The 14,726-nt window shown below is 53.9% G+C and overlaps 5 protein-coding genes across 5 annotated transcripts; 1 reads left to right on the forward strand and 4 right to left on the reverse strand.

The window, feature by feature from the left end:
• Positions 1–181: 181 nt before the first annotated feature.
• Positions 182–4,554, reverse strand: BDW47DRAFT_107664 (DDT domain protein). The gene is made up of 8 exons (XM_024813061.1): positions 4,209–4,554; positions 3,878–3,951; positions 3,736–3,801; positions 3,541–3,684; positions 3,378–3,480; positions 3,312–3,328; positions 1,661–3,258; positions 182–1,608 (listed from the first exon to the last, which is right to left on the reverse strand). The coding sequence occupies exons 2-8, from the start codon at positions 3,878–3,880 to the stop codon at positions 552–554; spliced, it is 2,988 nt and encodes a 995-aa protein (XP_024671018.1). The 5' UTR covers positions 3,881–3,951; positions 4,209–4,554; the 3' UTR covers positions 182–551.
• A 1,436-nt stretch (positions 4,555–5,990) lies between these two features.
• Positions 5,991–7,809, reverse strand: BDW47DRAFT_107667 (dolichyl-P-Glc:Glc1Man(9)GlcNAc(2)-PP-dolichol alpha-1,3-glucosyltransferase ALG8). Its single transcript, XM_024813062.1, has 6 exons — positions 7,714–7,809; positions 7,582–7,660; positions 7,339–7,532; positions 6,789–7,282; positions 6,601–6,740; positions 5,991–6,551 (listed from the first exon to the last, which is right to left on the reverse strand). Exons 1-6 carry the CDS (start codon positions 7,788–7,790, stop codon positions 6,027–6,029), a joined length of 1,509 nt encoding a protein of 502 aa, XP_024671019.1. The 5' UTR covers positions 7,791–7,809; the 3' UTR covers positions 5,991–6,026.
• A 441-nt stretch (positions 7,810–8,250) lies between these two features.
• On the forward strand, positions 8,251–10,109 carry BDW47DRAFT_44745 (putative lectin family integral membrane protein). Its single transcript, XM_024819056.1, has 7 exons — positions 8,251–8,419; positions 8,470–8,536; positions 8,591–8,661; positions 8,710–8,890; positions 8,938–9,132; positions 9,177–9,729; positions 9,800–10,109. Exons 1-7 carry the CDS (start codon positions 8,334–8,336, stop codon positions 9,925–9,927), a joined length of 1,281 nt encoding a protein of 426 aa, XP_024671020.1. The 5' UTR covers positions 8,251–8,333; the 3' UTR covers positions 9,928–10,109.
• Positions 10,110–10,442: 333 nt separating this feature from the next.
• BDW47DRAFT_107669 (putative PHD finger domain protein) lies at positions 10,443–13,933 on the reverse strand. Its single transcript, XM_024813063.1, has 3 exons — positions 13,790–13,933; positions 11,511–13,712; positions 10,443–11,457 (listed from the first exon to the last, which is right to left on the reverse strand). The coding sequence occupies exons 2-3, from the start codon at positions 13,676–13,678 to the stop codon at positions 11,031–11,033; spliced, it is 2,595 nt and encodes an 864-aa protein (XP_024671021.1). The 5' UTR covers positions 13,679–13,712; positions 13,790–13,933; the 3' UTR covers positions 10,443–11,030.
• BDW47DRAFT_44769 (uncharacterized protein) lies at positions 10,654–10,946 on the reverse strand. The gene has a single exon (XM_024819057.1). The coding sequence runs from the start codon at positions 10,860–10,862 to the stop codon at positions 10,686–10,688; it is 177 nt and encodes a 58-aa protein (XP_024671022.1). The 5' UTR covers positions 10,863–10,946; the 3' UTR covers positions 10,654–10,685.
• Positions 13,934–14,726: the final 793 nt, after the last annotated feature.

A 14,726-nucleotide genomic window follows, 5' to 3' on the forward strand; every position in this document is an offset into this window, starting at 1 on the left:
GGGGGGGGGGGGGGGGGGGGTTGATGGTGTGGCTTGGACTCTACAGTATCTCAGGGTTATTCCGAGGTTAAATTTTATCCCAGAAGGTGGATTCTCATATTAAAATTCACTATGACAACTGAACTTTTGAAATAGTTGACTTACTTTGTATTGCTATTACAGAAACGACCAGTATTCAAGTGGTAGAACAATCCGGTCTATGTACAACACGCTATCATTCCACTACCTATCCAATCAATCCGACGACCCTGTCCTATCCTAACTATATACCAACTATACTATAGCCAGATCTAACAAATGCAAATGCTCCTCGTACATGCACCATGCACCTTGGTTATATATTCTCTCTCTCTGTGTGGGTGTAAATCAAGTTCTCATGATCACATCATCGCTCATGCTTCCAAAACTGTATGGAATGAGGTCATTGCTGTCAAAATCAACTGTCACAATGAACTTGTAAAAATAAAAAATAAAGCCAACCAAATCAAACCAAACGCCTTCCTTTATTTCAAGTGTAAAGAGTGAGAATTCCAAAAAAGTGGAGGGAGGCGTTAGAAATTATAACGACCCCCTTGGCGAGTCAACGCCTTGCCCTGTCTATTCATCGCTTTCAGATCTTTGGGCTCGTCGGTCGCGCGCTTGGTTCGTTTGGCTGGGCGGGCCGCGTCGACGTGGAGGTGCCCGTTTTCCGATAGAGCCGTCGTGTTGTGCCACCGGAGACAGCGGTGCTTGCCGTCGTCGACGTAGGTCTTGTTCCGCGTTGATACGCGCTTCGTGGGCACGTCTTCTGACTCGGCTCGCTCGGCCGTCTCGGCGAGGTACTCTCGCCGCACGTTCATGTACTTGGAGATGTTGTTGCGGTGGAGTTGGAGCTCTTTCTGCAGTTTGCACTCGCGGAGCCCGCGCGAGTCGAGCCAGTCGATTAATCGCTCGACGGCGTCCGGGCTCTCGTAGTAGCCCCATTCGTCCGCGTTCGTTAGCTGCGTCGGGCCTTCTTCTGTCATTTTGCGTTCCGCAGGCGTGACGTGGAACTCCTTCTGGTACTCCTTCTTGTGATCGTCTGACACGTCGATGAATCCCGTCCGCTCCATTTCGTCCGGCCCCTGCACCCACAGCCGACCGTTGGCGTAGTGGGCTTCCGCCGTAGAGCTGTTGGGCATTCCTGCGTACGGCATCGCGTTGCGTTCGAACCACCAGTACCGGTTGCAGAAGCGGTCTTTCCCGAGACATCTCGTGCGCGGGCAGTCGGCTTCTCTCAGGTCGTTGTCGAGCACCTCGATCTTTTCCTCGAGCTTCTCGATCGATGCCTTCTGGTCGTCGATCTTTTTGAGGACGCGCTGGTACTGCTTGGTGCCCTTGGGTTGTTTGGCCAGCTGCTCTTTTCGCTCCCGCTCCTCGTCTTGCTTGCGTTTCCGTTCGAGGATGCGATCCACCCCCCCGCGGAGTGCCCGCTTGGGTGCGTCTTCGTCGTCGGAATCTTGTTCCGTGTCTATCCCTGTCATCTTCGAATCTTCCAAGGCATCCAGCTCGGGAGCCGGTGTGGGCGATTTTTCAGGTTCCGGCTGGAGGGCTTTCCGCTCCTGATGCAGTCGGCGAAGTTCTTCGAGGCTAACAGATTGTGAGCTTAGAGCAGAAAAAGAAAAAAAGATAGGATACATACCCAGCCTTGCGAGCCTTTTGATGCTCAATCTTCTCTTTCCGGAATTCCGTCATCTGATTTCCACACTCCTCGAGGTAAGTTCGGATCGCCTTGGTCTCCAAACACAGCATGCAGATGATCTGCAACGCCTGGATGCGCAAGTTGACATTGAGCGTGGAATACTGGACCTGGGCGGTTTCCTGAGTCGGCTCGGCGTCGAGGGGCGCGAGGTGTTGTAAGATCTCATTGCACGCTTTCTCCATGCGTGGACGCTGGGACAACCGATGGAGCAAGCCCACCATGATCAACTCCCACCCGCCGCTCCGGAACTCGCGTTTCCGAAGCCGGTCAATCCAACCGTAATCCCCAAACATCTCCGCGGCGCGGTGGACCTGGATCTCCTCCGTACTCGAGCGGCTGCGGTCTCCGCGAGATTTTATATTCTCCAGCTCCGCTTTGGCCAAACTGCTCCGGGTGGTCATCCTGGTCACAGCCGGTTCCGGCTCGGGGGTTGGCTCCTCCTCATCATCCTCCTCCTCCTCGGCATCATCCGATTCCTCCTCTGGAAGATCCGGCAAGGAAACTTGCACGGCACCATTGTCGTCATCCGCCGCATTGACCAGTTTCTTGAGCACAGCACAGTGAACCTCAACGAACAGCTCGCAGTCGGCGTCCGCGGAAGAAAATCGCATGGCCTGGAGGAAATCGTCAAAGGTGAAGGAATCCAGCTGGAAGACCTCGCAGTACACGTTGAGGGTATTCCACGTCTCCAACAGCCAGCCGACCGACTTCATCTCGAGTTCGTCATGCAGGATGTCTTCGTCGTCGGAGTCCTCGGTCTCGTCCATGGTGAGGAGGTTCAGGAGCGGGCGCTGCCGTTTCTTTTCGCGATCCGGGGCGATGTCCAAGTCCTCGATGGGGTATTTGATGGGCGGCGGGGACGGCTTCGGTTCCTCCTGCTTGACGACAACCGCGGGGACGGCGGGGGATTTGTTGTCGGCCTCTTGGCCCTTGGGCGGACGCGCGGCGCCGTTGGTCTTGTTGTTGACGACAAAGCCCGGGTTGCCGTTGAGCGAACGCTGGTATTCCAGAAACTGCGCCTCTTTGGACCGGCTCAGGTCCTGATTCGAGGGCTTGGACTTGGAGCCCTTGACGGCGGCCGGCTTCAGTTCGGGCAACTGCTGCGATGCGAAAAACCCGAAAAAGCCATCCTGGTCCGCCTTTTTCATCGCCTTCTTCTCCGCCACCTTGGCGCCGTACTGGAGGTGTTTCGGCACCTCCGTCGGGATCCGGTATTCCTCGGCGATCGAAGACTTCACCAACCACGGGGCGCCGTTCCAGGACTCCCGGTTCACGTTGTTCTTGATGAAGGCGCGCAGCATCTGCTTCGTGAAGGTTTTGCGATCTCGGGTGATGTGTTCGTGGTCGAGAAGGGCCTCTTCGTTCGGACGATCCAGCACCTTGACCAGATACATGGCATAGGCGGGGGTCTTGACCGATCCGTCTGGGTGGAGTTGTTCGGCAAAATTGGCCTTGTCGCGGATGATGCCGTGGAGGCGGGTATTATCGTCAAGGAGGATCAGGACGGGTTCACCGGGGTAGAAATCGCGCTTGAACTCCTGTGGGAGGGGGTCAGTAAAGAGGCCTCGGGGCGAATTGCGCGCGTGCTCACCTCGTAGATCTCATCCACTGTCGAACGTTAGCTTAGGCCCGCGCACGAACGTACTGCAGCACGTACCAAGATTATCGACCCGCGATACAGTGGAAAACTGGATTCGGCGCAAGATCGGCTCCTTTAGCGCATCGGGAAAGATGTTGTTGACTTCGCGGGACTCCTCCATCTGTTGATCCGCGTCAGTGAACGATTCGGGGTCCGGGGTCCGGGGTCACGGGTCGCGCACTTCACTTCTCAACGCCTCGAAGAAGTTGAGACCCGAATGACCGGTGATCTCGCAGATGAACCTCCTCTGCTTGTAGAAATCCATGCGTTGGAGATAGGGCTCATAGTTGGTGAAGACCTCGTTGGTCTCGGGGATGACCCACACCTGCGCGGTATAAGCAAGAATTCCTCCTCCATCCGGGTGTAAACCACATGCCTCGGAGCTGTCATCTTCAATCGCGGGTCGTGGGAGGTACTGGACGGGCTTCCGTTTGAACAGCACCTGTGGAGGTCAGCCGTTGATTCCTCCTTGAGCAATGTTTGGACGTGTCGATCAACGATCGGGATGTGTGGCGTACCATGGTCTTCTCCGACGCAAGACGCGCGCTAATCGATCATAGATCACTGGGACGGATTCTGCAACACGACCACCCTATGACGCACGTAGACGGTTAGTATTCACGTCGGTCATAGATCACGCGAACGCGAAAAAACCACGACTGATAGGCACAGTAAACGGTGTAAAAAAAAAAAGGGAAACGCCGCGCGGTTGGGTATCCGGGAAATTGGTCCTGTGTGGGCGTGTTCGACGCGACGGAGCAACGGCGAAAACCCCCGTCGATCTCTGCTTTTTCCGGCCGGGGAAGACAGCGAATCTGATCACGAGGCGATCTCCAACAAGAGACTTACCGAGTCAACGCGTCTCCAGTCGCGCAGTCGCGAAGTGCGGGATTGAATCAATGGTGGACGAGTCGGGGGGGAAAAAAAACTCGGAGTAACGCGGGAGGGGGTTGAAGAAGGAGCGGGACCTCGGCGACAAGAAGAAGTAAAGAGACGAAGGGAGAGGTGCGGGGAGTAGGAATGAAATGCGCAGGTGGATATGTAGGGGGGGGTGGTAGGTAGGAAGGTGAAAGAAGAAGAGAAGAAAGAGAAGGGAAGAAGAGCAGAAGAGAAAGAAGAGAGAAAGGAGAAGCGGTCGGGGCAGAAGTTCAGGCTCCATAATGAAAAGACTCTCCTCTCCAGTCGAGGCATCCAGGCTGCTCTGATTGGGCCTGAGGAGGAGAAAGACCGGCGGGCGGACTGGCGGGTCACTATACCCGTTTCGGTGGATGTCGACCTCTTCTTCTCCTCCACTCTTCTCTCTGCACTCGCTCTCGTCTTCTGCCTGACCATCACCCTCCCTCCCTCTCAATTCTCCACGTTCTTGCATTCATTCTGTTCCTCTTTGAGTGGAGATTATCATGGACTGGACATACTATCCTTATTCGGTCAGTCGGATCCCTGATTACCCATTATCAGTGCATCCGAGGGATCGACAAGCCCGCTAGGGGATCGGACCACCACAGACAGCACAACCATCTAGGTGTATTCTCAAAGGATCTGAACCACCACGCTTCAAAGCTTTTTACCATCTGAATAGTCTTCCTATCCGGTAGATACTACCGTCAGATATCATTCCACCCAGATGGGCAATTCTACTATCTATATAGATGCCAAGACGATCATTATCGACCGATCTTCCAGCAGACTGAGTCCACTCTGGATCAAGTCATACTCAAGGACACTCCCAGATCGTTACCTGGTCATTTTCGACTACAATATGACTTACTGAACGCCTCAGCTCATGATACTACACCATCTATTCCCCATATGAGCGTTGTTTGCAGACCAACACTGGTTCTGTGTTTAGCCGATCTCCTTGGTTCAATTTCGTGGAATCGACAGATCTGGAACTTGTTGAAGCACTGACATACTGATTGACAGACACCGTAGATCCTCAGACAGGAGATAGTAGACTGGATTGGCTAACATCACTACAGTGAAGAATACACTTACCTCCAACACCAACCCATCAAGTACACCTCAGTTAAATATTACCATGAAGTATATGATCAGAACAACAGCAAATCGACATCCCTACATGTCATCCATTGAGCATACATAATATACTACCCATCCCGAGAAATGGTGCACAATATACACGATCAACTATACCAACACCCCAAAAGCAATGGCGGCAAAGGGAGGCAAAAAAGTCCCCCCCCCCCCAATCTGCATCGATCCAAAATCCTTCAATCGCCCAATTAGCCTCGACACAGCCAAAAGACCTTGCGTGTAGATAGATATCCAGATATCATATGAACCAGTGATGATATATAATAGAAATACCAATCTCTCTAAAAAACATCCACGGAGAAAAATCAGGTCGACATATAGTGTCTGCAGTGTGACAGATAGATCGGGGAGAACCAATCTAACCGGTTATAGATTAGTGGCTGATCAAGTGGGTCTGGATCCCGGCACGTGGTTTCGCCAAACAATGCAAACGGTGACGCTGACGAATTACATCATTGTTGTTGTATAAACACACCTCTATCTCCAACATCATGGATATACCTACCTAGGTAAGATACTACTTACGAGGTAAGAGACAGCTATCTGTCCCGGAACCGGAGGTAGATAAAGTACTTATGAGGATTGGTACTTAATAAACATTACTTTGGTCGGCTACGCCGTAAAATACACGACCATAAACCCCACCCAGCTCCCCACCACCCCCAGAGCAGAATAGCTGCTCGTGAACATCAACGGCAGGAACTCGTACCGGTTCAGTCCGAAGAACACCTGGTGCAGCAGCGAGCAGTACACGATCAGTGGAATGGCCACCGTCAAGTACAGGAGGGAGAACCGGTCGGCGAGGAAGATCCGCGGCCGTTCCGGTACCGGCGCCACGTGGTCGAACACGTAAAGGAACAGTACCAGCCAGAAGATGGTGTATACCGTCTTGAGGGGGAACTCGGCGGCGGTGAAGAGCAGCGGGAAGAGCGATACGTGTCCGGCGACTGCGAGAGGCTTGAAGGCGCTGTAGTACCGGCGGTCTTTGAGCGCGATCAAGCTGAACGGGATGATGATCAGGAGAATGGCCTTTTCGTGCACGTGCCAGCCGAAGAGGAAGGCGGCGTAGCCGCAGAGAGTGACGGCGCCGACGAACGTCTCCCAGTCGGGGCGGAACCAGAGTTTGACCAGCGGCAGCTACCCGGAATCAGTACTCTGCTGCAGACGAGAGGATGACTGTACATACGAGTTGGAAGATCAAGGTCAGGATGAACGTGTGCTCCTTGGTCACTTCGGGCAGAATAGCAAAAGACGTGTCTCCGACCAGACCACGAGTCACGCTCGACAAGGCGTCTTCCTTGACTGGCAGACCCAACCGCGGAGCAACTGTTTACGTTAGTCAAGAACACCAGACTCGAAAGCAAAAGCACATACGAGGAATCAGAACACGGTCCGTGAACGAGTACATGGCCCAGATGTTGGGCGCCCAGTAGGCATGACACAAGCCCCGGGAGAACGGGAAAAGCCGATCCTTCAGCTGGAGCAATTGGCCCCAGTGAGCGAATGGCCCAAACGCGGCCCCAAACACGCCGAGGACGCAGACTCCGAGCTTGAAAATGTTGCCAAACCGAGGGCGCAACATCGACCGCGGGTCGAGACAGTAGGCCCGGAGCAAGTAGACAAACCAGGCCAGCGACAAGTATAGATAGATGTGTTTCATGCACAGCAACACGGCGAACGTGATACCGCTGTATAGGAGCGTGGATTGTTTGCGCGCCAAAACCATCGACAGGATCATAACCCCATACATGAAGCCGTTGTACTGGAAATGGATGTGGTCGATGATCAAGAGACCGGGCGACAGGAAAATCGAGAGACTTGCAATGTGCGCGAGGTGTTGATTGTCCTGCGAGACCGACTTGACGAATCTAGTGCAGCCGGTCAGTACCATCCTGATCTAGTCTGCAGCGCACGAGATACTCACCGGCTGAGGGCGTAAAGTAGCACAAACTCCGAAACAATAACAGTCGCCCTCTGGAAGTAAACCGTTTGCCACGAATCATACCCCAGATTCTGCACAACCAACATGGCCGGATCCACGTACTGTGCTATCCGCGACAGCAGCCACTCGAACGCGGCGAAGAACGGGGGGTAGTCGAGCGTCCATTCCGAGGTTTTCTACCGTTATGAGCTATCTCCTCACTCCGTATGATTGTCCTGAACCTACCTCGTAGTACCACTCCTGCACAGGTAACGAATGGGTGATGGCGAGCCAATTGCGATGGACTTCGAAATCGGTCGATTTGCTGCAATGGGTCGGGGTTAGGAACGTCGACGATGGAAGAGAGGAGCAACGCACTATGCAGGAAACAGTAGGATCTTGAACGCAGTGGCGACAACGGCACACTGGGTCAGCGACGGGTAGAGATCAGCCATTGGGATCGCAGGGCATGATGAAGCTGAGCTGGAAGGAAATTCATCCATGGAACAGCGGGCGGGCGCGCCGATCCGGGGGAGAGCGCGGGTCACGTGCGCCGCGGGAAAAAGGCCAGTGTGTCTCCGACCACATGACCGGATCAACTCCAAGCATCATCCTGGTTTGTTCTTCATCTCTTCTCATGGACCTTGCTTCAGACGTGGGAGTTCGCCATTCCGTCGCTCTCTCTAGCCTCAATATCCACCATATCGTTGAATTGTCCCCCGCTGTCGCCTCCATTGCTCGAGAAGTCCGCCTTTGCGTGATTGCTATTGTGGTTGGCTGGACTACTTCGCGCGTTGTCTCCGCGCTGCTCAAGCACCGAGCTTCGGATTGATCTTCACTTCTCTCAGATCGTTTCATATTTCTTATTGCATAGTGTCTGCTGCTTCTGTTCAATTCACGAATATTGACGCCATTATCTATCCACGACCCATATCTAACCAAGATCCATATCTATACAACATATCTATCCAACGAGACACGATACTACATACCGCACAATGAAGATTCCCGCTTTGTTATTCTCGGCCGCAGTGGCTACTGCGCAGTCGGTGATTGAATCCTCCAGCTTTGGCCATGGTCAAACGTAGGTGCATTCTTTTGCGTTATCGGGACGGCATGCTGATATCTATATAGTTTATCCCCCGACGGCAATTCCATCCCGGGATGGCAAGTGGGCGGAGAGGGTCACGCTCCCCAAATTGTATGTTTTTGGCGTTATGATACTTGAAATGATGTGGTTACTGATTGGAGGCAGCTTTCAAACAAGCTTATTTTAACACCCCCGTACCCGGGCAACACAAGAGGATATGCCTGGGCACAGACTCCGTGAGTACTCCAATGTCTGTTCGGAACAAATTGCCTAATCATGTACAGCATCTCTCAACCGGAGTGGACGGCAGAATTCCAATTCCGGGCGTCCGGGATGGAAAGAGGTGGTGGTAACCTCCAGTTGTGGTACGCGAAGGATGGTCAGCAGAAGATTGGGTCGTCCAGCATCTACACAGTGGGGCCGTTCGACGGGTTTGCGCTGGTGGTTGATACACACGGTGGACGAGTGCGTACTCCGGACATACAAACATGTCTCAAGCTGACCAGTTCTAGGGTGGCAGCGTTCGCGGGTTCTTGAACGACGGGTCGACGGACTACAAGAGCCACCGAAGCGTGGACAGCCTGGCTTTTGGACATTGCGACTACTCGTACCGCAACCTGGGCCGTCCGTCCGTGGTGCGCCTCAAGCATACGCGTTCCATCTTTGAAGTGACGGTTGATGACAAGCTGTGCTTCTCCACCGACAAGGTAGGACCCTTTGCAGCTTCAACAATCATTTCTAACAGCAACAGATCATCCTGCCCTTTGGCAACACCTTTGGCATAACCGCCGCCACCCCCGAGAACCCCGACTCGTTTGAGATCTTCAAATTCGTCCCTCAAACCGTCCAGGTCGGCACAGGCGGCTCGTCTTCCAACCAGCAGCAGCAGCAGCAGCAGCAACAACAACAGCAGCAGCCCGTCGCAGCCCAGGCCCAGGCCCAAGGACAAGGCACCGCTCAACAACCTCGCGGGGATACTTCCGGCTCCAACGTCGAACAGCAATTCGTCGACCTCGGCGCCCGCCTACAGCTCATCAACCACGCAACCAACAACGTCCTTCGCGAGCTCAACAACCAAAACTCCAAGAACGACCAGCGCCAAGCCGACCTCCTCCAAAAGGTCGCCAGCAAGGACCAGTTCGCCGCCCTAGACGCCCGAGTCCAGCGCATCGAGCAACTCCTCCAGGGCGTCATCCGCGATCTGGAAGGCAAGAATTATCACGAGCGATTCGCACAGCTCCAGGATACGCTGCGGTCGTCGCATTTGAGTCTGACTGAGAGCTTCAAGGATACTCTTATGAGTGGTGAGTTTTCCCCTTCCTTCCTTCTTTCCTTTCTTTCAAATATGCGGACGCAACCTAATAACATTCACAGTTGTCACCGCGTCCGCCCCCCGCATGGGCTTCTTCATCTTCGTCATCGTCGGCGCCCAGGCCGTCCTAGCCGTGTCGTACATTGTTTACAAGCGTCGTCGCGCGAGCATGCCCAAGAAGTTTCTTTAGTTATCACCAACCAATCGTATCATACATACCTATCTCATCCCATACCTCGAGAAACTTAACCTTGATCTACCACCTCACCTCTCCATACCTCCATACCTCACATCACCAACCCATTCTCTATCAGCATGGATAAAGGAGGCAAGCGAGACATACCACCTACCTGCCTAACCTAGTCTTGGAAAGACTCCCTCTATCACACTGACTAGATATGTTATCTAACATTGTATTGTCGTGGTTGCTATTGGCGTTTCGTTTCGTTTCGTTTCGTTTCGTTTCGTTTCGTTTCGTTTTTGTATATGTACTTACTACCTACTACCTACCTGTTAGAAAATGAGCGAGGAGGATAGGTATGTAGTCATTCATTTACTCTCCTCCCTCGCCATCTCCATCAGCTTGGGGCATCGGATTTACACTAAACGAGCAGTAGAGATAATGAAAGATAAATAATGACTCCCAATTGACAGCGTAGGAAAAGAAAAGCAATCTCTATTGTACATGTAGATAATGAATAATGAATACACCCCACCCGTCTATCCTCATCCGGCATCAGGGACCAACCAGGCCCGATCACTACCCACCCTCCCCGCAAGGGAGGAAAGGTAGGAGGTCTCTGCGAAAGTCCGCTAGATGACGAATGGAATGACATGGGTCGGGGTTGCAATGGTCATCGCAGCGTTAGATACAGATGTGTGTAGTATACTTACCTCTGACTGACCCAGACTTTGGCGAGACCGACCTTCTTCTCCCCCGGCCCCTATTCAAAAGAATGGGTACGGCAAGGAGAGAGGTCTAGCCTCGCCAAGTGGTGCAGCCAGAGGAAGTAACACACGAACAATGAAAGTGAGGAATGAAGGCAAAAGAAATGAAAATGAACAAAGCAGTAAATGACCCGGGTTCCAATGCAAGAACATTGAACTTGAACGCTGAAATCCCATACATGCGCCAGATGTATTTCTCACAAACACCGAAATGCTGTTGGCTCTTGCTTGCCCATATGCCTGGCCCCTCCCATGCGCCAATCGCGACCAAACGCGGAACAGGTTTTTTTTGTTTAGAAAAAAAAAAAGGAAACCCAAAAAAACAAAAAACAAAAAAAAGAAAAACTAATCCACCTCCATAACGTCCCCAGAGTCCCCCTCTGGAGCCGATCGGGCGGCTTCTTCTTGCAGCGACTTGATGCGCTGCCCGATCAGCTCCTGGAGGGACTCCAGGGACGCAACCTCTGTATCTGCCGAAGGCAGATCTACGGGCGCATGTGCCCGTAGTTGGTCGATGAGGAGGGCAATTTTGCCCTCCTCAAGGGGAGGTTTAACAGTGCCCTGCCGGGCGAAGGCAATCAGGTTGGTGGCGGCCTCCTGCTCCGCCGCGGTGCGGGTGGGGGCCCCCGCCGTTGTTGCCTCCGCCGCAGCAGGGCACTGTTGGGAATCGTAAAATTCCCTGGCGCCCTTGTTGAGTTTGTCAAACTCATTTTTGGCGTGGTCCAAAAACCTATGCGCAACAGCCTTCTTAACTTCCATCTCAAAGATTTCCCTGCTTGGGATCAGCAAGGATTGTAGGGGATGAATGAAATATAGGATACTAACTCTTTGACCCGCTTGACAAAGTCAAGCTTTACCCCCTTTTCGGAGACCCGATACATGACACCTTGCTCCTCGTTGTCTTCGATCTGCTCGGCTTCGGAGTCCTCGAGGAGGACGTCAATGTCGATCAAGCGGGGCCGTTTAGGACGGCGAATGCGCCTCTGGGTGTCGTATCCCTCCTCGTCCTTGACGAGGTAGTACAGATCGTGATAGGTGTGGTTCGGGCACATCCAGGCTTGGTGCGGACGCTCACTGCGAATTTGAACGGGAGGATTGGACAGAGGAGGGTCGAGACAGTCGAGATGGAAGGCAAGAGGACAATAATCGCACTGGATGATGGGCTTGGTGCCGCCGGTGGTGCGCCCACACCCATGGCAAAAGATCAAGTTCCCCTTGGTGTCCCTTTCTCGCAGTAGAACGGGGTCATCGTATGCGCCAGTGCGACTCCCCCGGACAGTCCGAGGCTGGAGTCTCGGCAAAGGCAGGGTCTCTTCGTACCTCCCGCGTTCACCGGTACGGACGCCGGTGTAATGGTCACGAATACCCTGGGGTAAAGCAAAATCCTTCTGCTTGAGATTGTCGAGATTGGATAGCAATGTGCCCACGGGCCGCCTCACGCTACACTTGGAGCAATACCACGACCCCGATGGAACTTCATTCAGGGGTGGGTCCAGACAGGTGAGGTGGTAGGAGCGGTCACACCCGTCGCAGCACAGGAGATCTCCGGGAGTTCCGCATTCACCGCAAATGTCGCTATTGTCAATCTCCTCCTGTTCGCCATCCTCGTCATGCATGGTAGGCGACAGGCGCCGATTGTCGGGAGCGTCGCTGCTCGCCACGCTTTCTGACCGGTCTCTGCGATTAATCGCGGCGCCATCAGGGCCGGTATTGGAGCGTGAGGGCCGGGTGGGAGCCGCGGGTGAGATGTCCGAAGCGGGGTTGGCAGTCAGTGACGAGCGCAGCTCACTTGACGTCGCCACGATGTTCGGAAGCGATTTCTGCAGGCGGGTCCGCTTCGCGTTCAAAGCCTCCTCGGAAAATTCTGGGTCCTCTTCCAAGGCATGCTTTCTTTCCAGGACTGACTCGTTGGTTGGGAAGGCTGACTGGCGCGTTCTTGGCGGGTCGGCTTGTTTGGTTTTCTGCGCGGTAGCCGCCTTGGCCTGTTTGCCCTTAGCGCGAGTGCGAGCCTTGCCCGTCCCGGGCGCCATTCCGGGGGCGAACGTCTCAACGTCGAGGGACTTGGCCGAGGAGAGAGATGAAAGTGAACTTGCCGAGCGAGGACGGCCCGTAGTCACTCCTGCACCTGCAGGGGCTTCCTCGCCAAGAATTGCAGCTTCTTCCTCCAGGCGGACCTCCCTCCAGGCGCTGCGCATCACGGTCTGGAAAGCCGATCTCTCCCGGCGGCTCGGGTTTTCCTGACAGATCGCATCCAAGATAGATAAGGAGAATGGGTCGTCACTGCACTTTTCCCACAGGCGCATGAGGCCGCACATGACGGGGCGGTTGCCGGTTTCTGCGGCAAGGGCGAGGGCATTCTCAACGGCCTCCTTCAGCTTCTCCACGTCCACGTTGGTAGAAGTGGGCACAGGCAGAGTAGTAAACGTAGCGACATAGTCCGGGGTGTTGATCTTCAGAGGCTGGGGCTCGGGCTCGGGCTCAGCCTCGGGCTCGGGGGCCTGTTCTTCCGCGAAAGACAAGGGGGTTGAGGATGGACCGTCCGGCGTGAACGCCTGAAGTTCTTTCTGGGCCGGAACGCTGGGGGGGTTGGCCTTCGGGACCAGTCCCACTTTGCGCAAGTCGGCGGCGGATGGCATGGCTCCCAGCGGACGCATGGTTGCCAGCACAGGGTTGAGGTCGGTGGACACTCCGGACCACGGGGTGTCGGCGTAGCTGGGCACAGGCTCTCTCAGGGGAGGCTCGATCCATTCAGCAGATCTTCCGGTCAAATGAGATTCGCTCAGGCTGTCGCCGGCGCCTGCCTCGGCGTGTCCCTGCGAAGCATCACCGTGAGGCGGATCGGTGGCCACGCGACTGCGTCTATCGGTACGGCGCTGTTTGCGAGGTCTGGCGGAATCGGTAAAGGCGGGAGCAGTGTTGGACGCCGGGGCGCCAGAAGGAGTAGAGGGGCGCGAATTGGTGGCGTGAGAAGAAGAACGGAGGTTCGGGGCCATTGTTGCGAGAGCAGGGCTCGAAAAGTTACAACAGCTGCGACAGGTCGGGTTAGCTTGGTAAACGGCAAAGAATGTATTTTTAGGGATCGTAATAAGAAAACCAACACTTACTGGCTAGAAGAATTCAAAGTAAGCAACGAGTTCGCCCAGCGTTGCTGGTGAGAATCGTGGCCAGCGCGCGCGCTGTCTGCGGGATGAAGGGAGAAAGAGAGGTTGCGGAGGTGCAAAGACGGGAGTTTTCGAGGGCGACTGTCCCAATCACACACCACCTAGGGGGTTGACCGCGGAGACTGCCACAACCACGAGACCTGCACACCTGGACTTCAGGAACGCGTTAGAATATGGGTTTTCTCAATAGTCGTGTCTGTTTCTATTTCTTTTTTCTCTTGTCCTATTTTTTCTGTAGGATGGGGAGTCTTACTTGATGATTTCGTCGTACACCTCGAGGGTCGTTGCGACGAAGATATGGAAGCAGAAGGACTGCAACGTAGATGAGTCAAAGGTTCAGAGGGCGATGAGAACACCTCTGGATTGGGAGAATTGTATTTTGCAGGCAAACCCTTCGTAGAGCTTGCTGTCTGGATGTTCTCGTTCTTTAACGAGTCGTGTTCTTTGTCTTGGTCAGCATGTCGTCTTGAGCTCCGACAGGAAGATACCAGTCACAAGTACAAAAGCACAGATGAGCATTACAAAGGGGCCGAATGTAGAGGAAGTGATCGACAAATACATAAACAAAAACACGGTGGGAAGATGATCATGTGCGTCGCTGAGGATATCGAGGTACAACTTCTGCCTGGGTCTGGCAGGTGGATGGAGGAGATGTTGCACAAGGAAGAGCAGCTGCAAGACAAGAGCGAGGGACTCACTTTAGTGAAGAAAAGGACTCTGTGGTTTCGGGATGAAAGATTTTGTGATGAGTAGTGAGCAGCACTTGTGCTGTTGCTTGGAGAGAGAGATATGATGTCGGAGGTGGGTTTCAAGAAGCGATCTCCAGCGTGGATCTCTGAGTGAGGTTGCTAAGTGTAGAAGACAGAAGAAGAGATTGATG

Source organism: Aspergillus candidus (genome assembly GCF_002847045.1).
Source record: "Aspergillus candidus strain CBS 102.13 unplaced genomic scaffold BDW47scaffold_30, whole genome shotgun sequence".
Taxonomy (NCBI): domain Eukaryota; kingdom Fungi; phylum Ascomycota; class Eurotiomycetes; order Eurotiales; family Aspergillaceae; genus Aspergillus; species Aspergillus candidus.